This window comes from Crocodylus porosus, unplaced genomic scaffold (assembly GCF_001723895.1).
Source record: "Crocodylus porosus isolate Cpor-Errol unplaced genomic scaffold, CroPor_comp1, whole genome shotgun sequence".
Taxonomy (NCBI): Eukaryota; Metazoa; Chordata; order Crocodylia; family Crocodylidae; genus Crocodylus; species Crocodylus porosus.
The window spans coordinates 20861173-20888903 of record NW_017728943.1 but is presented as its reverse complement, the minus strand read 5'-3'; the positions used below and the strand labels follow the sequence as shown (position 1 = coordinate 20888903).

At 41.9% G+C, this 27731-nt stretch overlaps 2 protein-coding genes across 2 annotated transcripts in view; one reads left to right on the top strand and one right to left on the bottom strand.

Annotated features, from left to right (window-relative positions):
* Positions 1 to 4051: 4051 nt before the first annotated feature.
* On the top strand, positions 4052 to 27350 carry TOMM70 (translocase of outer mitochondrial membrane 70). Its single transcript, XM_019548543.1, has 12 exons — positions 4052 to 4102; positions 6194 to 6382; positions 10917 to 11043; positions 12898 to 13007; positions 15077 to 15225; positions 16379 to 16586; positions 17605 to 17739; positions 19056 to 19163; positions 20027 to 20143; positions 20709 to 20806; positions 21216 to 21338; positions 22746 to 27350. Exons 1-12 carry the CDS (start codon positions 4052 to 4054, stop codon positions 22897 to 22899), a joined length of 1569 nt encoding a protein of 522 aa, XP_019404088.1. The 3' UTR covers positions 22900 to 27350.
* NIT2 (nitrilase family member 2) overlaps positions 22911 to 27731 on the bottom strand; it is a 24729-nt gene continuing 19908 nt past the window's right edge. The window contains exon 10 of the mRNA XM_019548868.1: positions 22911 to 23139. Coding sequence (XP_019404413.1) covers positions 23135 to 23139 — 5 coding nt within the window. The 3' untranslated portion in view covers positions 22911 to 23134. The remainder of the gene's footprint in view (positions 23140 to 27731) is intronic.

The window sequence follows — 27731 nt, the reverse complement described above, 5'->3', positions numbered from 1 at the left end:
GCACCTACATTAAACACCTTCAAGAGTAAATTGGATGCTTATCTTGCTGGGATCCTATGACCCCAGCTGACTTCCTGCCCTTTGGGAAGGGGGCTGGACTCGATGATCTCTCGAGGTCCCTTCCAGCCCTGATGTCTATGAAATTTTAGATCCTTCTACTGATTTGCATTCTTGATTTAGGAGATTTGCAAGTAGACTTCAGAGATTCAATTGCTAAAATTAATTTTGAATTGTATTAACATTTTTATACTGCTTGTCTGAATCTGCTGATGTCTGTTGCTGGTTTTCATTGATGAATGGATGACCAGGAAGAGTTAATCCTAATTATAAATGCAAGCATTAGCCTAACCTTATTTGTTGTGCATTTATTGGACATGCTTACATTTCAGCTTCACATATTTCAGTAATTATTTGGTGGGGCAGGGAGTTAAGGTTATCACATTTGTTATACGGGGCAATTCACACAGCTCAGACCTAAATTCTTTTCTGGCACAAGTCTGATTCTGTAGTCTGTGCTTGATGGAATTAGGTGAGAGATGCTCTCATCCCAGAAGCTCTTGTTCCAGAGAATGGAAGCATTTGTTTGCAGTTAGGATAATAATTATTGATTCAACAAAATTGAAAGATGGTGAGAACACTCTTATCTTAATTTAATTTTATCTAAATAAAATAATGTTCTTTGACAAATAACACCTTAAACTGCCAATAAAAGAACAGTGTTTTTCAGTTTACCTATTTGTATGTTTGGTACTTTGTGCATGTTCAGTATTACGGTTCTCTGTTTAGGCTGATTTTTCTCATTTTGTAAAATCTTTAACAGGGCAGCAGGGGAGAGGAAAAAAGTTTCTAAGAAGATAATATATCATTTGGGCTAGGGACAGAAAGAGGTACAGCATACTTCTAATAAGATTTGTCATGCTTTGGGAAATAATTTTCCTTAATCCTAAATGTTCTCCAAACATCCAAGCAACTGCATTTTTTATTTTATGTATGGCAGGCTCTCTTTTATTACTTCCTTCTTACAGAGGTCAGTTTATTCTGCTGTGACCTGATCAGTGATCCTGATATAAATGCAAGGAAGTAGATGGACCTATTGGTTTCTCTCTCATTCCAAATATATCTGTTAGATTCTTATGTAGAGAACAAGGTTTAAATCTGTGTTTTGTTTGTATTTTAATGCTTAGATTTCCTGAAGGCAAGAATTCAGCTTTTGGTCCTAAATTCCATGCAGTTTTCATGTGTGGTCATAACCAGCGCTTCTGTCCTTTTTTTTTTTCCCATGGATTTGAAGGGCCCTAGTACTATTTGTATATTAGTGTCAATATATTTTACTTTGTGATTTTTGTACAGCTTCTGGCTGCCATTTCACTTGTGGAGTGGTTGGAGTTCCCAAGAGAGGGGTGTGTGCATGACATTACACACTCAAGTTACATTAAATAAGATGAGCAAGGTTGTAAAGGCAAGCACTCAAATGTTAGGAAGTGCCAAAGTTCACATGGTCTGTGCAGCCTTATTTTGGGTCCCCTGTACTTGTACATTGTGGCATGGTCTTTAATTACATGAGCATAATGGGTTGTTTTTTCCACTTGTCCCGTGCTTCATCCATAGACAATGCTTGCTGAGCAGCTGTTCAATACTTTTTCTCCCCATGGTTCAATGTGTGGCCCCAGGCTTTATTGCAAAGTTATTTGTGCCTTGCTCTGAACATAGTTACCACTTTCCTCATGTACTCTGTGTGCTGCTCATCACCGGCATCTGGTTCATATGGTTTCTTCTTGCTGTCTAACTCCAGCTGGGACATCTTTGAAAGCACATGAGTAACAGGTGCCTTGTTTGCAGTTCTAGTGCTCATCCCACCTTCCAGCCACAAGTAGACCTTGCAGTCGGTGTTTACCTTTTAGTCTGGTTAAAAAGCATGCTTGGTTACTCTGTGAGTATGGCGTACGTGCTGTTATGTCATGGGTAGGAGTTTTGAAGGGCTAGTTTGTTCAGCTTGTGCTCATAAGCTATATAAGAAGTTGTAGTGTGGTCTGCAGATTTTCATGTAAGTGGTGGTGGAAGTTCTCTGCCACGTTACTCTGCTTCAAACCAGAAGGTAGAAGGGAGAGATGGGCAAACATTTTGTGGGCAGAATTTACCAAAATTTTTCAGTAAGAGCATACTGATTGTAGCCTTTCCTAGTCTCATTTGCAAAAATATGGGGAATACTTTTTTTTGCTGGAATTTACTCTGAAATAGAAATCTGCTATATACAATTTCAGTCCACAAGGCAAAAACAGAGTTCTGATTTGGGACTTGGGAGACTTGAGCGAATGTTCTGGCTCTAGTCTTAAGTAGCAGGCTGATATAAAGATGTTCATAAAATTGTTGCTTCAGCTCTCTCAGTAGTGCTGTTAGGTACATGTTTTTCTTGAATAAATCTCTCTAGTCCTGTGCATGTGGCCCCCTGGGCTTGTTTGCACTGAAAAAAATGTCTCCCCAGAGACAAGAGCAGGCACAGGACAATTACCTACATCAGTGTAAATTAGATCAGCCAGGGTTTACTGCACTTCTTTCCAAAGGTAACGTGCCAAACTAGTAAGTTACATAGGTGTAAGTGCAGACACATGACACATGTACCTTGTGTTTATAAAGGGATAAATGTATGTTATGTTTTGGGTACAAGCGCCAGGTTGATATTTTTATTTTTGGTTCAGAAAAGTACATTCCAGAAATGTGCAATGGATTTTCTAATATTTTATAAAACCAGGAGTATTTAAACTCCAGCCTGCAGGCCACATCTAGTCTGTGAAACCGTGTCATCTCACCTGTGGGGGGTTCCTTAGGGTGCAGAAACTTGGTGGTGAGTGGAGTGGTGAAAGCCCTCCCCACTATTGCATTTCTAGACCTGTGGAGAGCCCCACAGGCTGAATGGCATGGTTCCATGTGTGGTGGTGTTATCTGCCACAATTGTATGCCTCTCAGCCACATGTTGAGTCCCACTGTACAAAGCCATTCCTATCATGATTACCAAAGCAGTACTTTTGAACACTTTTGGTCTTGCCTCCAGAGAAGACAGTCCACGTACTGGGTTTGGACCCAGAGCAAACATTTGCAGGAGTTAAACCTTATGAAAATAACTTCTAATAAATACTGCCACAGCTGTATATTGCATCAAATGTTACTTCCATAATTGTGATGAAAGGCATTCTGCTGCTTCAAACAGTCATTAAGGAGTCTTTACCAAAGTAAAACCTTGGACTGGTCATTATTTGAGATTTGCTTTATAATGGTGTCACTTTTCAGAGCACAGGCCAAATGCTTTGTTCAGTGCATCATATGTTTACTGTCTCCAAAGGGTTTGAAGGCAGTCTTTCTGTTCTGTTTGCTAGAGAAGAAATAAGTGGGTATTATCCTGTTGGGTTTTTTCATCAAATATGTCACCATGCATACAATATGTTATAGATTCATTGAGAAAAATCTTATAAAATAGAATAGTTTAATGGAATGTTGGGTTGCTTTTTTGTTGTCGTTATAAACTCTTTTTAAGTATAAAGGCAATTTGAGAGGATCAATCTGAAATCATTGCAGAAATGTCCTACAACCTGTTAATGGGTCTAATGCAAAACAAATGGAGCAAGTTTTTACATTTGTTTTGTTATTTTCCTAAACTGTTCCTTTGTGTGCTTGAATTTCTTTCAGTTGGGCCTGTCTCTCTGAACAACAGTTAAATGTGAAAACATTTACAGTGAAAGTGGCATCTAAAAGGAATCATATACTTACTACAGCAACATTGTGCTATATCATGTGTGTTTTTGAGGTTCAGTTACTAATCAGGGAACCAGGTTTTCCATTTGCCCCAGAAAAATTAGGATTTTCTTGTTTTATGGAGAAAAATGAAGATTTTTCTGTCTTGTGGAGTAAAACATGGATATTCTCTTTAAAGGAGAAAAGCATGGGACACAATGGGTTTTCCCTTGCAGGCTGACAGAGTTTCAGCCTGCAAGGGGTTATGGGGAGCGGAAGGAGGACAATCAGGCAGGGGGCACCATGTGCATATACTCACGCACCCATGAACATGGCAGCCAAGCAACATGAGAGCAGCTCCCACAGCTCTACACAGGTAAGTCTTAGGGGAGTGGGGGGATTCAGGCCCCCATAGAAAGGGAGGGAGGCACTGCCCAGCTGGGGTGGGGCTTGGAATCCAGGGCTGGAGTGGGAATATACGGCCGCAGGGCCTGGCTGGGGGTAGGGATGGAGCCGTGTGGGTGGCTTATCTGGGGTGGTAGCGGGGCTGGCTCCCCACCACTGCATGTACCCCGAGGGGTGGGGATCTGTGTCCCCCAGATTAGTGCATGGGGAGCAGATATGAGCTGGCGGATGTGGGTTCAGGGCTCCCTGCCCTGCTTCCATCTCCCTATGAGCTTCTGCGTGGGACCTGGCATGGGAGGGCAGAGCAGGGTGGGGCTGGGAGGCTCAGTGCCTTCACTCTGCTGCAACAGCCACCATCTTCCATGGGTGGCAGGTGGGGCTTGGGTACTGATGGGAGGAGTGGGGGGGCTGCAGACTTGGGTCTCTGGCCCCATAACCCTGGCAACTGGGGGCCCCCTCCAGCAAGCCAGGGGAGTGGGCAGGGAGCTGTGGGTTGGGGAGTGAGGAGCACCGGTGGTGGCTGTGGTTCTGTGACTTCAGGAGCACCAGCACGGCCAGGAGGTTGTGGGTGAGGAGGGAGGAGCAGTGGCGGGGCTGTGGGTGGGAAGTAAGGGACAAAGGCATGGGCAGGGTACTGGCATACCAGGACTGCTCAGCTCCACAAAGCAGTGGGGTGGAGGGAAGGGTCAGTCACAGCTGAACCCACGTCCTGGTGAGCAAAAGGGATGGGAAGCTTTGATTTTTTTTTTAAATTTTTTTTTGGTGTGTGTGTGTAATAAATTTTGGCATTTGATTTTGGGTTTGATTGAGGCACTGGTAGATTTCTAAATTGCTTTGAAATTGTAAATATATCAATAAAACATTGTGTTTAACTGATACCTATATATATAGCAGTGTTTCATTTTAATTGTGGAAAAATGCAGAATTGGCAGGTTTTAATTGGAGAATTTGTGACTTCTTTTTTTTGAAAACCAGGATCCCTGCTAATCATTGCCTCTATCCATGTGAGAGAGTCATTTGAAGAAGAAAAAAAATCTAGGGTCGTTTCAGATACTGCAGTTGCTTTGGGGGCCTCCCCATCAGGTTGTACAGTCTTAGAAATATTTCCTTGTCCTTAAATATGTTTTCATGGAGGTGTATATGACTGGCATACAACCTGAATACACGCAGAAACACTGAAAAGTGTTTGTGCTTTGGTCTGTATTAAGAAGTTGCTTGTAACAATTGTAGTGGTGCAGGGAGGAGGAGGTCAGAAACAGGGGTTATGCATGCTGCATCTGACTGCAAGGAGTCCTGGGGATACTTCAGATTCTTTATGAACAAGGAATGGCTTTACAGCCTGTTCTGTACCTGAGAAATAAGTAGACATGTGGCTTTCTTCAAAGTAGTTAACAATTTGGCCAGTGGTTGGAAAATAGTTAAACCTGACTTTCGTCTGCAGTTTAGCTGAAGTGTTGTTGTAGCTGTGATCTTGGCCCTCGTACAATACATAGACCATCTCTCCCAACTATACAATTGGCCCAGTGAAAAATAGAGCAAAGGGGAGGTTTTACTTCTCCTGAACAGTAGATCTTTTCATAGTATACCCATTCTATTTGAATATTTCCCACACTGCTGATTCAGCCTCATTTAATGAAATATATATGCATTAGTAAGGATCAAACTTCCTGCTCAGGCTGATCTGAAGTTGTGGGTTTTGTTTTGTTTTTCTATTGGCCGTATCATTTATACTGTAGGAAATAAGTTAGTCTTGTATCTGAAGAAAAAAGTCATGTATCTTCAAAGATCATGTAGCGTTATCAAGTGCAGACACTTTGCTGTTTGCTAATATTACAGTGAATGTTTTCATAATTTGGCTGGCCATCCTGACTGTGTGTACAAAATGGCTCTGTTCTGTCCTTTCAGAATTCATAAGGAGATTTTCAGATACAAATAGGACTTAAAGCAGCTACTTTCATTTTGTGCCTTTGAAAATCAACCCTTCCATATATGTATTACTTATAAATCTTTTCCTTTATATAATCTCTAGAGTAAGTATGGCTGACCGGTCATTTTGTTTTCTTCTTTTCTTTTTCAGAGCCCTCTTGATAGAGCCCAAGCAGCAAAGAACAAAGGCAACAAGTATTTTAAAGCAGGAAAATATGAGCAAGCCATTCAGTGCTACACAGAGGCTATCAGTTTATGTCCCCCTGAGAAAAACCTTGATCTCTCCACTTTCTACCAGAACAGAGCTGCTGCATATGAACAACTGGTATGAAGCTTTAAAGTGTGTTTATGCTTGGAAAAGTTGCTGTGAAGACAGTGGATTTCTTCTATTGTCCTCCTTGGGTTTTAAGCTTATGTCAGAATGGTGACATCTGCCTTCTGATGGAGCAGAGCCCCCTCACCTGTGCACATCCTTAGCCTTCACCCATTCGTCTCAAGATCCTTTTAAAAATTATTTTTGATTGGCCTGCTTTGGTCTGTCCCGTGTGTCTTTCTCTTCCTAGTCCTGCTCTTTTAGTACTAGCTTCCAGTTTTTTGTCCTCTGCAGTTTTCATCCCAAATGGTCTCCTCATACAGGTCTGCCTCTTAAATTCTTACTCTCTCTGTTAGCATTTTACTTTGTAATGATTGGCTAACATTGAAGCCTTCTAGGGCCCCATCTAAATGTTGCAGGTCTTGTGCAATTACCTTGAGACCATCTATATATGCAAAGTACTTATTGGGCCATAAAGCTCCAGCTAGCTATAAATTTCCACCAGACAAGGAGGAAATGGTGGATGAAGATTCATCAAACAGCTAGTGGAAGTTTCCCAATCACAGGCACTGATTCTTATGGGGGACTACAATCACCCTGACATCTGCTGGGAGGGCAGTGCAGCAGTGCACAGGAAATCCAGGAAGATTTTGCAGTGTAGGGGACAACTTCCTGGTGCCAGTGCTGGTGCAGCCGACTAGTGGCTGTGCTCATCTTGACCTGCTGCTCACAAATGGGGAAGAGTTGGTGGGGAATTCAGTATGAATGTAGTAGTAGTGGATGGCCACAAGATATGATTGAGTTCAGGATCCTGAGGAAAGGAAGGATGGAGAGCAGCAGAGTAAGGACCATGGACTTGAGAAACGCAAATATTGACTTGCTCAGGGAACTCGTGGGCAGGATCCCCTGGGAAGCCAATCTGAGGGAGAAAAGAGTCAGTAGAGCTGGTTGTACTTTCAAGAAGCCTTACTGAGAGTGTAGGAACAAACCATCCCAACGTGCAGGATGACTAGCAAGTATGACAGACCAGCTTGGCTTAGCAGGGAACTTAGCGGTAAATTAAGTCACAAAAAAGAAACTTGTAAGAAGTGAAAAATTGGGCAAAAAACTAGAGAGGAATAGAAGAGCATTGTTCAGGTATTCAGGCATGAAGTCAGAAAGGCCAAAGCACATTTGGCGTTGTAGCTAGTAAGGGATGTAGAAACCGTTCTTGTTACCCTTCACAAGTAGCTCAGTAGCAAAAGGAGAATCAGGGGAAGTGTGGGTCCCTTACTGAATGGGGGAGGCAACCTTGTGATAGAGGATGCAGAAAAGGCTGAAGTGTTCAATGCTTCCTTTGCCTCAGTTTTCACAGGCAAGATCAGCTCCCAGACTACTGTACTGGGCAGCACAGTTTAGGGAGGAGGTGATCAGCCCTCAGTGGTGAAAGAACAGGTTTTGAGACTATTGAGATAAGCTGGATGTGTACAAGTCCATGGGGCTGAATGGGATGCGCCCAAGGGTGCTGAAGATGTTGGCTGAGGTGACTGCAGAGCCACTGGCCATCTTTGAAAACTCATGGTGATCAGGAGAGGTTCTGGATGATTGGAAAAGAGCAAATATAGTGCCCATATATAAGAAAGGGAAAAGGGAGCATCCAGGGAACTACAGACCAGTCAGTTTCATCTCAGTCCCTGGAGAAATTATGAAGCAGGTCCTCAAAGAATCCATTTTTAAACCTGGAAGAGAAGGTGATTAGGAACAGTCAACATGGATTCACCAGGGGCAAGTCATGCCTGACCAACCTGATTGCCTTCTACGATGAGGTGACTGACTCTGGGGATGCAGGGAGACCAGTGGATTTGGTGTACCTTGATTTTTAGCAAGGCTTTTGATATGATCTCCCACAACATTCTCGCAGGCAAGCTAAGGAAGCATGGGCTGGATGAATGGACTGTAAGGTGGATAGAAAACTGGCTGGAGCATCAGCTTAGAGAGTAGTAATCAATGGCTCGATGTCTAGTTGACAGCTGGTATCAAGTGGAGTGCCCCAGGGTTCGGTCCTGGGGCTGGTTTTGTTCAATGTCTTCATCAGTGACCTGGAAGAGGTCATAGAGTGCACCTTAAGCAAGTCTGCAAATGACACCAAGCTGGGGGGAGTAGTACGTACGCTGGAGGGTAGGGCTAGGATTCAGAGGAACCTAGACAAATGGGAGGGTTGAGCCAAAAGGAATCTCATGAGGTTCAACAAGGACAAGTGCCGAGACCTGCACTTTGGACGGAATAATCTCATGCACCCGTACAGGCTGGGGGCTGCCTGGCTGGGCAGCAGCTCTGCAGAAAAGGGCCAGGTGGTTACCATGGACAATAAGCTGAATATGAGTTGGCAGTGTGCCCTTGTTGCCAATAAGGCTAATGGCATAGTGGGCTGCGTAAGTAGGACTGTTGCCAGCAGGTCAAGATTATTCCCCTCTCTTCAGCACTGGTGAAGCCACATCTGGAGTACTGTGTTCAGTTTTGTCGTGTCGTGCCCCACCGCTGGCCCCTACAGAAAGGATGTGGACAAATTGGAGAGTCCAGGGAAACATAACAAAAATGGTGACAGGGCTGAGGGACATGACATGATGTTATGAGGAAAGACTGACGGAACTCGGCTTATTTAGTCTAGTAGAGAAGACTGAGAGGGGACTTAATAGCAGCCTTCAGCTGCCTGAAGGGAGGTTTCAAAGAGGATGGAGCTAGACTGTTTTCAGTGGTGGCAGATGACAGAAAAAGGAGCAACAGTTTCAAGTTGCAGCAAGGGAAGTTTAGGTTAGATATTAGAACTTCCTCACTAGGAGGGTAGTAAAACACTGGAATGGGTCACCCAGAGAGGTGTTGTAATCTCCATCCTTGGAGGGTTTAAAACCCAGCTGGACAAAGTTTTGGCTGAGATAATCTAGTTAGGGATGGTTTTGCCTTGAGCAGGAGGTTGGAAGAGATGACCTCTTTAGGTCCCTTCCAATCCTAGTTTTCTATGATTCTATTTTCTATGAAAGTTAGACCTTGAAAATGTGTGCCAGCCAGAAATGGGGGATGTTAGATAACAAAATATGCCGGTTAATTGAAGGGCCCGGGCCACTGCTGCTCCTGCCACGTGTGTGGCATCCCACCGCCCCTCCTGCCGCATTGCTGCCCCTCCCACAGGCCCCGCGGGACAGGGAGGCGGGCCCTGCACAGCCTGTTATGTCCCTGGGCCGTGGGGGCTTGGCAGTGCAGGCTGCTTTGCCCCATGCCACGGGGGCTCAGAGAAACTGGAAGTACCACAGTGGGTACTTCCACTTCTGGTTTCACTTTATCTTACAAGCCGGCATGCCAGTTAATTGAGCATGCCGGCTTGTAAGATGCCAGTTAACAGAACTTTTACTGTATTTAGATTTAAATTTAATGCTTAGATTTATAATAATGTGATAATTTGATAGTTCCATGGACTTTGCTATTTAATTATGCCTTGGTTTTTGCCTCTTGGCCAATCAGCAGAAAGGGGCAGGACCTAGCCAGAGCCCCATAGCCAGTGAATGGCAAGGGACTCACTGCAAAAAGACCACAAAATCAGGTCCACACTCTGCGAGTGGCCTGCAAAAATCCCTTTGCCTTGCCGTGATTTAGGTAGGTTCCTACACGTTGGCTCCCATAGTGCCTTTACTTGCACATGTAGAGGGGACCTCGGATGTAGGTAAATGTTTAAGTGAACTTTACACGTAAGTTACTGATGGGCTTCTCCCTGTCAGCTCAGCCCATACAGTCTTTTTAGAACTAAGCTAATTATTTTGCCTGGATATATTCTTCAGAATTGCGATTGAAGGTCAAATTCCAGAACTGTCAGCCGTATGCATCTGAGAGACTTAGCTTTGCATTCTGAAGTAACAGGTTGGGACTGGATGGTTAGAAACAGCTTGAATTGAAAGCTGAGTAAATTTGGTGGGACAGTTACAAGGGAGAAACAAATACAGCTCTTTCTTTAACAAATATTAGTAAAGGAATGTCAATAGATAAACACTTTATAGGCATAAATGACTGATTGAGATGAGGTTCCTCCTTTCTGGTTATTTTAAAGTTCTCTTTTAATTTTGATTTTTTTCCAGGTGGAAATTGAAATCCCCATGTTTAATAGCATAGCCCATCACTAGTCTATATTGTTGCATCCTTGAGAAGTAATTGGATATGTAGTTCTAAATGCTTTACAAAAAATAATCTAGCTACTTTTTGTTTCAGCTTCCTCTTTTTTTCATCTATTCCTGTCTTCCCATCCACCATTCTCTTGTGTACAATTTCCAACCGTTCACTTTCTCCAGGAAACTCCCTTCCCATTTCTTTGCATTTTTTTACTACTGGCTCTCACTGATGGCCAGCAACTTTATCCCCAGTGAAAAATGGGTGCAGGTAATTGGAAGCCAGGAGGAGAAACTAGCATTGGGAGAACTGCAACTAAAAGTGACTCGATGGGGTTCTGAACGGACAAAAAATAGTTATTAGTGTTTTTAGAGCGAATAGTATACCTCAAATATGGTTGTTCTTGCACCTGCAGCAAAAATGGAAAGAGGTGGCACAAGACTGCACAAAGGCTGTTGAACTTAATCCTAAATATGTGAAAGCACTCTTCAGACGTGCAAAGGCACATGAGAAACTAGACAACAAGAAGGAATGTTTAGAAGGTGAGTACCTCTGTGTATGGGAGTAACAAGTGTATAATAAGACGGAAGCTTTGGGGATGGTAAAACTCCTGGGTTTGGTCTTATTTTTAAATATAGTGGGGCAGAGCTACTTTATTAAAAGCTACCACCGGTAAATTTCTTGCTTCGGTCAAGTTATTCTAAACCCAAATGCATCTCTCTCAGTGAACAGTTGGTTCAGGTGTAAAACAGTAGCACTGCTCAGAAATTGGCTCTTACTGCAACCATCTATTACATTCAGGCTTCAGTAAACCGTCTGCATGTCAGTGCAAGACAGATTTTAGTTATCAGTTTAGCCCATTATTTAGCTGTAAGTCATTCTAGCATGATGCTGTGACAATTTTTTTGCTTCTGTGCCCATTCTGGGGGAGCCAAATGGTTTTAAAACTGGGATGCTGGGGGAAATGAAAGAACGATTTGATTAAGGTAACTTAAACCTCTGGTCCTGTGTGTTAAATAGATACCAACTTCACATTTGTCTGAATTTTTTTGCTTGGTTATTGCGTATAGCAGCTAAAATGACTAGACTGGATAAATTGGCTGGGGTGGGGGGTGATATGTGATGTCAGCTTTGTGCATTTGACAGGACTTGATTTGTTATACCCAATATCAGTGAGGGGAACATTGATTCAGTCAAGAAAATGTGATTGCAGAGGGAGATTCCAGGGTTTAATTAGTTAATTAATTGATGTATTTCAAGTTGTCCCTAAATCATTTCTGCACTGTAGTCCTGCTGTTGTATGATCATAAGAAAAATGAAATTCTCAATTATACTAATACTCATTTACCAGTGAGGAGAAGAACTTCATGGTGGAAGTCTTCTTTGAAATCCTATAGGATTACAGCAACTATAATACAAGGGGCTCATTGCAGTAATCAGACTAACACACTTTCAGAGATTATTCAGTTTCAGAAGAACAGAATTTAATTTCCACACTTAATGGAAATGACATTTCAGGCTAGTGGAGGGCCTTTTTGAGTTTTATTGGGTTTTAAATCTATTGTGAATGGGGCAGAGTCTTCAGGAAGGGCAGAGGATGAAAGATTAAACAGGGCATAGGGAAACCTCTTTTAACACTGCATACAGATATTGAATAGTAAACAAAAAAAAATCACCCTTCGAATGGGAGGACGTGGGGAAAAGAAGATGGTGCAGAATGAGGTGGTGTAACTGTTTGGGTCCCCTTCAGGTATTAATCCCATTTAGCAGCAAGCCAGTGATTCTAATGTCAAAAACAACTCTTGGTGTTGGGGAAGCACTGAGCTTAGGTGGAAGTGATACCACATGAACTAATACTAGTGAGGCAGAAACAGGATGGCGAGGTTTCTTTAAACTTGGTGTCTTTCCCAGGCACAGAGGGGGCAGTACAGCTTGAGTTTGGAGCAGGTGAAGAACACTGAAAAATGGGAGGGCTGAACTGGGTAGGAATTTGGAAAGGTTAAAAAAAAAAAAAAAAAAAAAAGCAACAACTTGGGCCCAGTTCTAAAACTGAAATTTCTTTTTAGCATTTGTTTTCCTGATCCTAGTCCCACATAAGCTTCAAAGTGATCCAGCTTCTTTGGATCAGCAGTTGAAGAGGTCTTTTAGGTGCAGGTTTTTTGTCTGTAGATAAGACAAGATGATTTCTACCTACTTTATCACAGTGCTTTGGGAGAGGAGGAGGCCTTGCACACATGCCTGTTTAGAAGTGAACTGAAAAATTAAGCATGTCAAGTGAAGACTTTCACTCTATGAAGCAGGTGTTTGGGAGTCCTCAGTGTGACTTATCACAGCAGTTGTTTTTGCTTAAAAGGCTATTTTAATTCTTATTAACCATCTTTTCTTTGTTTCCATAGATGTCACTGCAGTCTGTATTTTAGAAGGTTTCCAAAACCAGCAAAGCATGTTATTAGCTGATAAAGTTCTAAAACTCCTTGGAAAAGAAAAGGCTAAAGAGAAATATAAGGTAGGACTTGGAAGATGAGTGATGGTTCTCTTTCCCCCTAAACACATTTTTGTACCCCAAAAGCACTGATAGTTGGTGTTCTGTGGTATTTTTTAATTTGAGCTGCTTAACACGGTGAGTAGTTTATAATAACAGTTGAGATGATCATTGTTAGATTATGCTGCTGTTTTATTGATGCTGAGATCTGTAAGAAGATTTTTTTTAAAGAAAGGACAGCAATGGTCTTAAGGTGCTTTTTACACCTTACTGATTTGAGCAGTATGGTTTGGCTGTTTCATCTTAGACTGTAACACATTGACTTATACAATTCAGTCTAGTTTATGTCTGCACAGGAGATGCCCTGCATCTGATATGGAGTCATAATCAGGGCTTTAATGGAATTAAGACATGATGGGAACTATTTTAGGGCTTTTCATGCAGTGTTACTAGCAGTCACTTCATCTCAGTTTCTGTTCTGTCATGTGCTGTTAGAAAGTGAGCTCTCAGTATGGTGCCTTCCAGGATAGGGAGGGCTGTCGGTGGAGAGAAAAGTGGTTGTGATCAGTTCTGTTCTGTTCTGTGTGATTACAGTCATCTTTAAAATATGGAAGAACATTGAGGTACTTACAAGTTTTGTTCTTGATTTAATGAACAGTGAGAAGTTAAAAACTGAAATTGATCCTTACAGCAGATGGAAAGGAGGAGGAGTTGAAGGATCAGGGATTGATTTTTGTTTTAAAGAATGGGGAAGACAAATGTGTGAACTGCTGGAGGGAAAGGGCTATGGTGGGAAGTCTGGTCTTATAAGTACACTAAACACTACCTGGAAAGGTCCGAGTTGTGCTTTTCAGTCTGGTACAGAATACCAGCATTACTTTGGATTAGTGATTTTTCTCTTTGTCCTATACCCATCTGTAAGCTAGGAGTGGTAATAACAGCAGCTGGAGGAGGTGCAAGTATAAAAGCATTACTCTTCTGATATACTAGTTATTGCAACTATTAGAATGGGAGACCGGGGGGGGGGAGGCAATGGAGTGTGAGGGATATCTGTAGTGGGCCTAGATACAGTTCACACAGGAGTGAACATGCTTTTGAGGCAACCTACATGTTTCCTTATTTCTGTCAACTGTGAATAAAGGCATGTCTTTTGTGCAAAAAGACTATTTTGCATAAAGGTTTGGATTGTGTAAGAATTTTCATAACTATGGGAAGGCAAGATAGTACATAGATGAATAACCCTGGTTAGCATTAGTAGTCTTGGCTCAGACCTGATTGAATTTGGCAGAATTAATTTCAAAACTAAGCAGGACTTGGGAATTGAAGAAGAGGGCGTTCACATTATTATAACTCTTAGGTGTTACCCAGCTATGAACAAGATGCCATAAAGTACTTTGACTCCTGTAATGGTCTCCCTTCAGATCAAGGTGAGGTGAGCTGAGGATAGAGTGAGGAAGCTGTCTTGCAAGAGAATGTTCCTTAGATTGAATTTTCCTTGAAGTCGCAAGCGATGGCTTACTTACTGGTTGAAGGTATGAATGTAGACCAGGGGTGGGCAAAATGCAGCCTGGGGGCCAGATGCGGGCTGCCAGGCCATTCTGTCTGGCCCGTGGGGCCCCTAAAAAGTTTAGAAAATTAATATTTATCTGCTCCTGGCTGCCTATCATGTGGCCCTCAATGGCTTGCCAAAACTCAGTCAGCGGCCTTCCGCCCAAAATAATTGCCCACCCCTGGTGTAGACACTGCTTGTGCATGAGCCACAGCTCCTTGGTAGTGTGTGGACACACAAGAGGCAAGAGCTGCTTGATGGTCCCAAGCATTGTCATCAGCTGTGTATATAGAACTATCATGACTGAGCTGTACCTTTCTCTTAGATGAAAATACTGCTTCAGTATGTCACTCAAATGTGTGGTGGATCAAACATGAAAGGAAAGTCCACATAGTCTGCCTTAGCCTTGATATTGGACTTATGTGAAAACATGATCACTGCCATCTAAAAGGACTAAGAATAGTTGAGAATACATCTTGTTTGTTAGCTGTATTGTTTCCACCCACTTCCTCATTTATAAATGTTCCATTTCTCCCTATTGCAGAACCGGGAGCCTCTAATGCCCTCACCCCAGTTCATCAAATCTTACTTCAGCTCCTTCACAGATGATATTATTTCCCAGCCTCTGCTTAAAGGTGAGAAATCTGATGAAGATAAGGACAAAGAGGGGGAGGCTTCGGATGTCAAAGAAAAGTAAGTATGCAGTGCACTTGGGAATTTGTTAGTAATTGCTGCTGAAGCCTCTGTTACTTCCCCCTGTCTTAATGTAGGTGTGTGTAATATATTTTAGTATTATATTATACTGTCACGGAGCACAAAACTCTGCAGTAGTAAATGCATTTACAAAATAGCATCAATATTAAAAAGGCAAATGAAATGGGATCTGATACTAGCTTCAAACCCTGGATAACTTTGACTCCAGATGAAGTGGCAGGTCTGAGAATGTTATGGCATTAAGGAAGTATCAGCAATGGTGAAGTCAGCATGGGGGAGGGGAGGAAGCTTCTCGGCTTACATTTGAATACAAGAAACCTCATTAAGCATATTGTCCATCATTACACTGCTGCCAGAAGCAGCTTGTACTCAGTAATGGACACCAACTATAAAGTTGACTAAACGCAGCTAACACTGAGTGTGACTATAAAACACGTGGCCCATATTATATACTGATTGAAACCTGCCACGATAAGTTAACACAACCCATCTTAATAAGACATATGGTAGTGACTGTTGTGCTCAGTCCTCCTCTGCCACCTCTTTTTTCCAAGTCATGGTGAGCCACTACACTGTATATATTTCAACTTCCTCTTCATTCCTATAGCTGAGCTGTGCCTTTCTTTCCTATTTTCAGTGATTCCTGTTTTTTCACCAGCCTTAAATGTTCGGCAGATATGACCAAATTGGGCCCCAGACAGTTCACCCAGAATCCCTCAGTTGTCTCCTCTCTTAGCCTGTTGCATATGATTAGTGTGGCCTTGACCTCCATGAGGTGGAGCCAGGCCAGGTCGCCCTGTGCCTCATCAGCTTATACATTTTTGGAGGATCCCAGGACTTGTCACAAGAACATCCAGTTCCAGTGAGTGGGGGGCTAACTAGCACAATTTATTTTCCTTGCTGTAGCAGTGAGAAGAGGAGATTCAAGGCATATCTCCAATAATTTGATTCTATACCTGGAAAATTATAATAAATTTATACATTTTCCATATATAGAATCTAATTAATGGCGGGGGGTTATTTGAGTTAACATGGTATTAGTTTCAGAAAGTTTCAACAGGAGTTTGGATTTCCTTCACTTTTGCTTTCCTTTTCTTCTGTATATATTTACTGTTTTATGCTTCGTTTGCAGCTCTGGATATTTAAAGGCAAAGCAATACATGGAAGAAGAAAATTATGATAAAATAATCAGCGAGAGCACAAAAGAAATTGAAGGAAAAGGCAAATATATGGCAGAAGCTTTGCTGCTGCGAGCTACTTTCTACCTGCTTATTGGCAATGCAAATGCTGCCAAACCTGATCTGGATCAGGTTATCAGTATGGAAGATGCTAACGTAAAGGTAAAATCTTCTTGTAGTGAGACTCACTTCCCCACCAAGTTCCTTGGCATTTTTATGGAAGACTTTTAGGTGTTGTCATTACTTCATTATTTCTGGGTTATATTTATTTTTCTGATGTATTTTAGAAAGCTAAATAATTATTACCTTTGTAGTAAATACCCAGGGACTGGAAGCTGTGAAATGGGCCTGTTATGTTGCCTCTAAATAAAAGTTTAGTTGGGTTCCTTAATACAGGTCTGAATCTTTCAGTGCCACAACTTCTTGGCATTTTATGTTACCCTTCAATTTCTTTTGTAGACTATAGAAAACACTAAAATACAGAAAAGTAACTGATGTACTTGTGAAATCAAGAGCAAATGGTCTAAGGGGGAGAATGAGAAAGCGTCCTTAGAAATATAAATTAGAGACTGGCAAATCCCTTGTGTCATTTCCGCCTCATTTTAAAAGGAAATTATCTTTTGCAAAATTGGAGTCAGGGAGGACTTAACTGAGCTCAGCAATTAAAATTAAAGAACTGATAGGATATGGAATTGTCATTGGATCTGTCGGTTCTGAATAACCTAATCACCACATAAGGGACGTTTTAAACAGTCGTTGTACACAGAATTGTTATCGTTTCATAGTTGTTAGGAGCAGAAGGGACGTATTAGATCATCGAGTCTGACCCCCTGCCTGGGGAGGAAAGACCGCTGGGGCCAAATGACCCCATATAAAAATGACTACCCTTATAAAAACGGCAGGTGTGTGTGGAAGACATGTCCTTTATTCTTAAGGAGAGAATTCCAAATGAAGCAAATTTATGTTCAGGAGTAATGAATCAACTTGGTACGAAATGACTTGGTGCTCATTTCTGATGATATATTAAAACTCCATGCCACATATATAATGTACTTAGAAACAAATTTCTGCTTTAGGGAGAAGCGACTCAAATGAAATGTTTAATGTTATTGTAACCAAAATATCAAGACCCAAAAGTTTCAGGAACCTCTAACGTTAAAATATTTGAATTCTCTTGTAGCTCCGTGCTAATGCCTTGATCAAACGTGGCAGTATGTACATGCAGCAGCAACAGCCTATGCTGTCCACCCAAGACTTCAACATGGCTGCTGACATAGATCCTCAGAATGCTGATGTTTACCATCACAGAGGACAGGTGAAGACCATATTATGCAGGGGGGAAGCACTTCAAATGCTTTCTTTACATATTTAATTAGTTTGCACTAATACATGAACAGATTGTTAGGCACATCTGATGCATCACGTAGGCAAAATCATGAACCCTAACACAAATACTCTTAAAAATGGAAGGAAATAGTGGATATGTACATGGCAAAATACATTAAATGCATTTTATTAAATTCTGCAAGGAATTCATCACTTCTGGAACTGGATGTGAATATGAGTTGTTGAAAGAATTGTGTTGCTTATTCAGCTTGTGCCAAGGGAACAACCAAATTCCGTTTAGGAGGATGAAACTCCCATCCCAGCTGACTTGAGTTGGATAATGTAAAGTAAACCAATCAAATTTGAAGGGTGAGATTGTGACCTCTGCACTTGTATAGATGTATGGTGATTTAAAATATCCTTTGCCATTCATTAAGATAAAAATAAAACGTGGATGTATTACACCAGCAGTGCCCAGCCAACAGGCCAGATCTGACCCTTAGCACTATGTCATCTGGTCTGCCGGGCTTCCTATGTGTCTGGAAATTTGGCAGCAGGGGAACAGTGGGGAGCCCTGGGCCCTGCACACTGGATTGGTTGTTAGATCCCAGTGCACAGGGCCAGGCAGGGTGGAATTAAGTCCCAAGGCCTGGTCACGGTGGAGTGGGGGCAGTAAGCACTGGGAGGAAGCAGTGCCACCAGCTATCCTAGTGGAAGGGACTGGTGCTGCAGCCCAGTCCCAATGCATGAGGTAGGAGGGGGCAGCACCAGGATCCAATCCCTGTGCATGGGTGGGGGGAGCTGGGCCTCAGGGCATGATCCTGATATGTGGGGCTCCATCCAGCCCCTCAGCTCCGGCCACTCATCAAGAGCCAAGAGGTGGAGCATAACTGGATTATACCGTTGGCCCTCAGACAATTTATCAATAGCTGATACAACGAAGGTAACAGGCTTTGGAAAGGAAAGCACAGAACATGTGCAACTTGTGCACATAGAAAATCTTGGCTAAATAATTAATGGAAATAATTATTTCCAAGAAAATTTAATGACCTGTGTTGGAAATAAGCCAAGAGGATTTCTGTGGTAGCAAGCTCCAGTGCAGCTGGAACAAATGAAATCAAAATCAAATTCCTCTGTTTGGCAGTGAATGTAGCAAATACCAGGGACTTCCATGTTCAGCATTGAACATGCAGGTCTTAAAATAGGACATGAATCAGGTGGAGCTAGTTCAAAATGTATGTACAGGTGAAGTGTGTAAAAACAGGCTGAATGTCTAAACGGGAGTTGTATTCTTATTCTCCTTAGCTGAAAATTCTACTAGACCAAGTTGAAGAGGCTGTGGAAGATTTTGATGAATGCATTCGATTGCGACCTGATTCTGCCTTGGCACAAGCACAAAAATGTTTTGCGTTGGTAGGTGGTGCTATGCGGCTGCAGGATTTTTTAATGTTTACTGAACACTTCCAGATTTGTTCTGATGATTTCACTAAAGAGAATTGCAGTGTCATGCATCAGAATATCTTGTTGTGTGCTGGTACTGAAGTCCACATAGGAAACTTTCTTCAGCTTGGTTGTCTAAGTTGTACAGTTTTTGCTCAATTTGGGTATGTGTCACTTTTATTTTACCATATCGGAAGTGAAGAGAGGATCTAGGATTTTGAAAAGGGGGTGTAAGTCAGGGTCAGACCTTTGGCCTCTGGTGCCATTTCCTATATGCCTGCTTCAGGAAGAGAGGTGGGGCAGCCCAGCTCCAGCAGGATTGAGCCCTCAGGTCCTGTGGACAGCTGGAGTGGAGGAATTGAAAGGGAGTGCAACTCACTGCAACAACTGGACTTGCAATTGCAAGAACTTTTTTATAAAAAAAATCATCTTGGTAATTGTGCTAAATGTCAGTTTTTCTATTATATGAACCAGAAGAAAAACAAAGCCATCTTCTAGGAGGGAAGAATAACGCTTCCAAGCAGGTTCTCCTTCCATAGAACAGGGAGCCTCTGCTGAGGAGAGGAGAGCAGAATCAAAAGGTCATGGAAAGGAGATGTTGCTAGTGACTCCCCTGATTCCCTGTCTTCTCATGGTCCATGTTACCAGAGGGCTGGGAACATGCTTCACTCCACAAGGACCTGCCTGGCTAAAACGCAGACACATGTGCCACTTTCTTTTAACTTGTTTATGGTGTTTTCATTTCTTTTTGATCATTCCCTGTCTTGGGGATCTAATTTTCTGTTCTAGCTGCTTATTTGGTCTTTCTTCATAAGTTCATATTTTGTGTTTAATAGTATCGCCAAGCCTATACAGGAAATAATCCTTTGCAAGTGCAAGCAGCCATGAAAGGTTTTGAAGATGTCATCAAAAAATTTCCCAGGTGTGCTGAAGGTTATGCACTCTATGCTCAGGTGTGTGTGTTGTTGTGTTTTTTTTTTTTTAAATCTCATCCCTATAAGTATAAAACAGAGCTAGCTTCTCAGCTAAAAATGTCAGGCAGCTAGAATTTGGCCCATTTACATGGGTACATTTGTGTATATGGTCTCCATTCTAAGAACATTTGATAATAGTTGTGTATCAGTTCTGCAAATATACCCCCTACTGCTTTACTGATTTTTAAATAGGCCTTGCAAATATGGAACAAATAAGGTTAGAGAGCTCTTGTGGGGTTTGTGTATTTATATCAGAAAAATGACTGAGGGTATGCCATCTTAAGGAAAGGAATAGAAATCTGTCAGGTGTGCCTTTTGTTACATACATGGTTGCCAATCTGTGCAGTTAAACCATCAGTACCATTTGTCCAAGTGTCCTGATGAAATGAAAACAAGTCACGATACATACTGCATGTATGTACCCAGGCCTGTGGTGAGAGTGCTAAGTCGGTGCCAGTACACCAGTACAGTTTCCAGTAATTTTGGTTTCACACAGGATGCATGCATTGTTTGTTGACTAGAAAACATGTTTTTTCTTTTACAGGCACTAACAGACCAACAGCAGTTTGGGAAGGCTGATGAAATGTATGATAAATGCATTGACCTTGAGCCAGACAATGCTACTACATATGTTCATAAAGGGTATGTGTGGAGTCATTGTCTCTAGTATAGTTACAGGACAGCCAGGATTTCTTAAGATCTGTTTTAGACTTTACTGCTTGCTTCCACATATTTTATTGTTAAATAATTGAGTTGCAGAGCAATAGTCTTTCCTGTGAAAGTACACAAGTAATTTTAAAGTTAAAAATTAAAATTGTAACTTACTTGGTCAAATACAATGTAAATCTTATTTTTTCAGTCAGATTTGATTGGCATGTGTTTTCAAGTGCTAATCTGCTCAATATATAAATGTCAAGCACTTTTGAAAAAAATAAATACGATGTATAAACTGCTCCATATTGGAGCTTTACTTCGCTTATCCAGGTCAAGCTATCTTTGGGAAGCATAGCAACATCCAAGTCTGGGTTTTGATCAGTTCTTCTTTTTTCAGTTTACTTCAACTTCAGTGGAAGCAGGATCTAGACAAGGGCTTGGAGCTCATAAGCAAGGCCATTGAAATCGATAACAAATGTGACTTTGCATATGAAACAATGGGAACGATTGAAGTGCAAAGGTAACATTTTAAACTAGTGCACTGGCGATTTATGGGGTCTAAAGAGTTGGAATTACTCTTGGAACTATAGCAGTTCTACAGCTTGGAAGCTTGTCTGCACTGGAAAGGAGAGCTCACCTGTGGGAAGCCAGGGGAGGGTTGCCTTCTCCCTTGGTCTGTGCAGAGTTTGGAGAAAACCCTCCTTTTTGCCTGGCACTTCGTCACCTCAGCGTTCCACAAACTCCCCTTGTTCCCAGGGTTTACACAAATGAGAGAGCAAGTTGACTGGGACAGTGTTCTTGTTCACCAAACACTTTTGTAAAGGATGTCATTCACATTTCATGCCTTGCATTTGTGGAATTGCTTTTCAGTCAGCATGGTGCAACGTTTACTAAGATTTTGATCTAAGTCCCCTGAGTGCATGTCTCGGATGGGTGAGTTGCACACCAATTTATACAGCTGGTGTGCAGCTAGATCTGCTGAGAAGAGGCTTGTACCAGTTGGAGGGATAGTGGTGACAAAGATTACAGGTTTTAAAAGAGAACTTTTTCATGCCACTGTGATCTTAAAAATACTCACACTTAAACCTCGTAAAAGCAAACTGTTGTACTCAGTGAACTGTGCGTTTTGTAAGAGACCTCTACACCTAAAACTAATTGCTCATCCATTGTTAGACGCTCCCTGTGTATCCATTAAACACAGTCCAGTAAGTAACACTCTGTAAGAGGAGAGTGCTTTACCAGGCTGAGACTCCAGATACTCTGTTCTAACTGCTGAGGTTTGTTTCCCTGGGCAATACTATAATTTGCAAACTTAAATGGCAAAGATGAAAGAATAGCATGCTAGTGTAAATATTTTGCAGTGTTCTGATTGTTACCACATCCTCTTTCCATACCTGGGCACCAGCAGAGCAGACAGCTGAATCTCTGCAGAGGATAATTTACAGTTTAGCTCAGAACAATAAGTATAACTGAGCTGCCCTTTTGCCTCAGAGCCTGCTATTTGACTGCAAAATCAGCCTGTTGGCTTTTATGGGGCAAGAGTACATTTCATCAAGAGGAGGGGTTGGAAACTTCTTCAGACACTCCTGCAAGGTCTGTCATCTTTTGTGGCATTTCATAGAGGATGTTATATCTATATTACCATCCATTTGCATTCAGGGGGAAGCTCTCCTCCAGCTGTCATAGCTGAGTAATGATGAGGCTATTAAATCCCTGCTGCCTCGCATCAATCATGAGCTCAGCTCATGTTTAGAAGTTCACAGACATGTGAGACAGGTGGTTCCCTGTGCATGTTAAACTGTGTCTTTAGTTCTCCCAGTTGTTGCTGCACTTCAGCAGTAGGGGTTGGTCTCATATTTGTAAGTGCTGTGGGAATACAAGATGCAGCCCTAGTGTCTTAACTTGATTGTACTTGGCTTCATTTCAGAGGCAATCTAGATAAAGCCATTGAAATGTTCAACAAAGCTATCAACCTGGCCAAATCTGAAATGGAAATGGCCCACCTCTACTCGCTCTGTGATGCTGCCTATGCCCAGACAGAAGTTGCAAAGAAATACGGATTGAAACCACCAACGTTGTAAAGAAACAAGAGGAGGAAACAACCTTTTTAAGTAAAGTTGCCCAGTTCAACCTAGCCCCAAAGACACTGTTGCAAACCATGTTGAATGGTGGAACTTAGATTTTTCCTTTTTGTGACGTTGTCATTTGTTACCTCTGTTAAATGTTTAGGTGTTGTGGGAGTGGCTGTCCCAGGAAGAATGCCGTATTGCCACTTGTTCCCTCTGCAGCCGAAACCATAAAGCCTCTTGAGGGAAATCAAGCTGCAGGGGAACAAACAAAAAGTTACTTTGGCCATGCAAATAAAAACATTATGTTGGTTCCTTCTGGGTGGTGATGTTGTGGGCGATTTTTGCTTTATTGAGATACTGTTTTACAGCATGTTTTTCTGTTGATTTTAAACTTAATACTAGCCAGTGCTGTAAAATAGGTTTCTTTTTATACACAATCCCTAAGGGTTGATTTTAGTTTTGCAAAAAGAAAAAAAACTTAATTTACAAATCTGTTTACTAGTAGGGTTTTTTTTAAAAGTCAATAGATGTGAAGAGAAACCCTGTAAGTATATCCCAGCATGCACAGTCTTTCCTTGAAACCCCTACTGCCCTCTGCATACTGTTTAGAAATAGTCCTGTGGCAGCTATTAACAGACTTTGATCACCTGTACCCTCTCCCTAAAAGTGCTAGCATACTGTTTGTGAGAGCTCTTTAAAAAACAAACAAACAAACAAAAAAAGCTTTCTAAGTCAACACTACTTCACCATAGGTATTACTGAAAGGCAAGGCCATTGCTCTCTGCTGTTCTTTTGTCTTTAAAACCACTGGGAACTGTTAAAAGTTTGAGTGGTTCAAAGGAACTTTCAGGAGACTGAAGTCTCCCTGAGGCTTTAACTGCTAGGGTTGGGGTTGTGTGTGTTTGACCTCAACTGTTGAGATTTGTTGTATTGAATTTCTGTAGTAGGTATGGAAAAAAACTTTAAACTGGAGTTTTCTAACTCCAGCTGGTGTGTTCTTGTTCTGCTTCTTTCAAATTGTCCTTTGCAGATGAGCTAAGGAGCAAAACCCAGTAATGGATATGGGATCTTAACTGATGTTCTTGATTTGCAGAACTGTGTTTGCTGAAACTACAGATGCTGTCTAATGCGATGTTCAACTACCAGCATGTTCCTTATCGGTGACTTGCTCAACACTAAGCCTTTCTGTGACTGGGAATCTTACAGAGAGCTTTTTCTGCTATTTTGGGGTAACCTGTTACTCTTTGCTTCTAGAATCATTCTGACTGCCTTCCCCTGGCTTTGTGGGATTGTGAGGAGCTCCTGACGTCCTACAAAGGCTTAATTTGTGTCCATTTAGATTTCCTGCTTGTATTCTGGGCCTTCTCTGCACTCCAAATTATGGAAATTATGTGTTGATTTGCTAATCTATTACATCCCTTACGGAAGTGAACTCGGTAAGTGTGAGACTGTGGCACCCGAGTTCTAATGCCTAACAGTGGCAAGTTTATATTTTTAACTTGGCCTCATTGGCCAGGGATGCAGGGACAGACAGTGGCTTAAACTTTCCATTTTATGCCCAGCTCAGGAAGTCCTAAGCTCCTGAAGCAGCAATGTTGTGTGGAGTGGAAGATGTTTAAGACACAGTCTCTCTCAGTGGATGCTGCAGTTATTGAGTGCTGGGCCTGCTGTGGAACTTGCAATCGCTGCCTCTCTGACCGTATGTCAAATTCACAGAAATTACTCGAAACTTTTGACTGTAGTACGTCCTATTCCCCAAAAGGGTTTTTATTCGCATGGCCTTATTGATGCCGATGTTGTTTCTCCTCTTCTTTCCCCCAAAGATTAAGGAAACAAAACAAGCATGTGCTGTCTAATCCTAGCATTCCAAATCATCACGGACTATTGCCTGTTCTTGAAATAGTTTGAAACTGCACTGAAAGATGCATTTGTCTGTAATTTTTTTGTAAATGACATCACCTGTAAAGTCAACAAATAAATATTACATTCAAGTGTCTCTCTCTCAACATATGTAAGATGAAGTGTTGGCAGAAGATTGCAAATGGCATCAGTGGAAGTGTCATAGACCTCCAGTTGTGTGTGGACGTTAGAGGTCACTGAATCTAGAAGTTGATTATGAATACTTGAGTACACTGTTCCTTTTCTACCTTCTCCTACTTAATCTTCCAAATGCTGACAAGGTGCAAGCCTAGAATGAACAGCCCAACACTGAGTGAGGGGGTGAGAGAAAGCAGTAGAGCAACGTGTAGAAGAGGAATTGGAACAGGTGGCAGTCACTCCCTGGCAGAGTGGGTGTTAGCCTGCTGTAGGAAAGAGCATGGCTCCTAAGAATTGTCTTTATGCCAGGAGTGCTGCATAAGAGCTCAAACACCCATGCAACGAGAATGTGAGAAATGCAAGGAGTTAACATTATTGCTGCTATTTAAAAAAAAAAAAAAAAGCAACCCCTAGTGAAAGAATGTAGAGCTAGTACAACAGACTAGCCCTAGGCCTGGTGCTGTGAGAAGCACATTCCTCACTAACCAGCCATATACCTTCATCCTCAACCTGTGAAGAAAACCCTGCAGTTCTTGTTCCCAGTCAGATGCTTACAGCATGCCAAGTTTGCAAGGTGCACAAATGGTAATTTGAAGTTATGACTTGAGTCAGCAGGATTTAAATCCAGACTTTCAAAGGTGAATGAGTGCAGCGGGTACTAGCCTTCAGGACTGGTGTAACTGGTCAGCAGTTGGTCTGGGTTCTACACTGGGGAGTGTTGGAAACGGTTGAACCAGTAAACAGCTCAGACTAGGCCTCCCAGCAGTGCTGATACCAATGTTCCTGCCCCCTGTCCATCTTGCTTTGCTATTCCAAGAGAATGTATTCATATGGGTTGCACTTTGGGAAATATTTATGTTCTGTTGTTGATTGATTTTCTATATTTATAGAATGCTGGTGCATATGGAAAGAGCAATTACTTAAAGTGCCTGCCTTCTGTCAATGGTAGTGACTGCTTTAACTACTAAGGAGCCTAGGGATAAGGTCTAATTTGGCAAACACAAAACCCTCTTGGCCTCCCTTGGAGGTGAGTTCAAGCTATAGCAGAACCTGATGTAACGAGGTATTTGGGGTGGATTTTTGAGTCATTTAATCAACTTTGTCCATTTGGGACTTATGCCAAGGTGGAATCATCTCTCTCCATTTGACGCTCCAGGACAGAACAGCCTTTTACTCAAAGCAAACTTTCTTCTCAGCTTATCCCTCATTGTAAATGCTGGTTTATTATTTTAAAAACCAGTATTTGGACGATTCATCAGCATCCCACTTTTTTTTTTTTTTTTTTTAAATCCTCCAAAGGCAAGTACATTCTGATTAAAACTTTTGTTGCATATAAAACTATTCTGGGGAAAAATATTAGTTAGACATGTTTTTTAGAAAACTGAATCTAATTTAAAACTATTGTATTTTATAATTGGGCCTAGCTAGGTTGGCTTTATGCTAGCTGTTGGCTGCAATAGGCACCAATCTACTGAGGCTACTGTGGCTGGCCGTGAGCCTTCCTGGAAATTTATTAAAGACATAAACAGTCGATTGGTTTTTTTTAAATTTTTTTTCAACTAATAAATTTTCATTTCATCTCTGTCTGCGTTTTGTTTCTTACCTCCTTTTATATGGATCTTTAAGGAGAGCACAAGATGCCAAACTTGACCTCTGTTGAAAGGTGTGATGAAGGGGAACCGTTACCTAGGAAGAGGTAGGGGGACTGTAAACAGTTGGCTTTAATTTGAAGTTAATCTTCGCAGGAGCAGGGGGAGGCTGCCATGGAGAGCTCAGACCCCAGAAGGCTGATAGGGTGGCAGCAGATCAACACCAGAGGAAAAGGTTCTCCCTAGAAGACTGGAGTAGCTGGAGAAGTAGGTGACTATGAAAACAGAAGCCAAAGACGGGAGTTCAATTGCACATAATAATGATTGTGGCTTCTTTCCTCTGCTCCCTTTGGTGACTCAGGTTATTGAAACCTTTCTAGGTAAATGCTAGGTGACAGAGGGCTTGGTACTGTGTAGGTCTTAGTATGAGGCTTCTCTAAAGGGGCTGGGACCTTGCTTTCTCCCTTAACCCTTTCAACCCTGAAAAAAGTATGTGCAGCTCCAGAGCAGAAAAGCCAAACTTAATTTTTGTTTATTTTATTTATTTAATATCTTAGCCATGGTATGAATTTGGGATGCTTGATGCAGTTGATGGGGCCTCCTCTGCCAGGGATGTTTCTCTTATCTCCATTAAGGACTACGTGCTCAGTGTGTTCCAACTGCTAAGCAGCATTGTTTTTTCCTTTTGGAAAGCTGACTGCCCAAAGGCTGGCATTTTCCTGAGGTTTCTCAGCAGCAATCCTTCTTTCCCCCTCTTCACTTCAAGCCTGCAGGAGGCAGGATTAAATGATTTTTTTACAGAAAAAATGGATGAAGGCATTGGCTTGAAGGTAGAAATCAATGGAAGTCTATATGCCAGGTCAGGCCTAGGCCTTGTGTGAAAAAAAGTAGTCTTCCACCACTTCACTTGCACCATCTGCTGCCAAAACCCAAAACTGCACCCAAAGGAAACATTCAGTTTCACTTGTTCACAAAAAACTTGCACTGTTTTTCTGACACAATGGGCCACCACCTGTCTCTACGGATGACAACAGAATTATGCTCACATGTTTTAGTAGCATGCAGCAGAATTTGGTCCCTGGTGTTTCACACTTCTATATCATCGCATGACTGGACGGTGAGTGTCAAGGGCTATAGGCTATACAGGAGGGACAGGATAGGAAGGAAAGGTGGAGGAGTAGCACTCTACATCAAGGAGGAATATACTTCCTCGTTAAT

Excerpts from the sequence above, each read along its gene's own strand:
- TOMM70 (XM_019548543.1), top strand. The coding sequence starts at position 4,052 with ATGAACATGGCAGCCAAGCAACATGAGAGCAGCTCCCACAGCTCTACA. Across the intron at positions 6,383-10,916 it reads CTGCTGCATATGAACAACTG|CAAAAATGGAAAGAGGTGGC; the intron begins GTATGAAGCTTT and ends TTGCACCTGCAG. Across the intron at positions 16,587-17,604 it reads TGGAAGATGCTAACGTAAAG|CTCCGTGCTAATGCCTTGAT; the intron begins GTAAAATCTTCT and ends ATTCTCTTGTAG.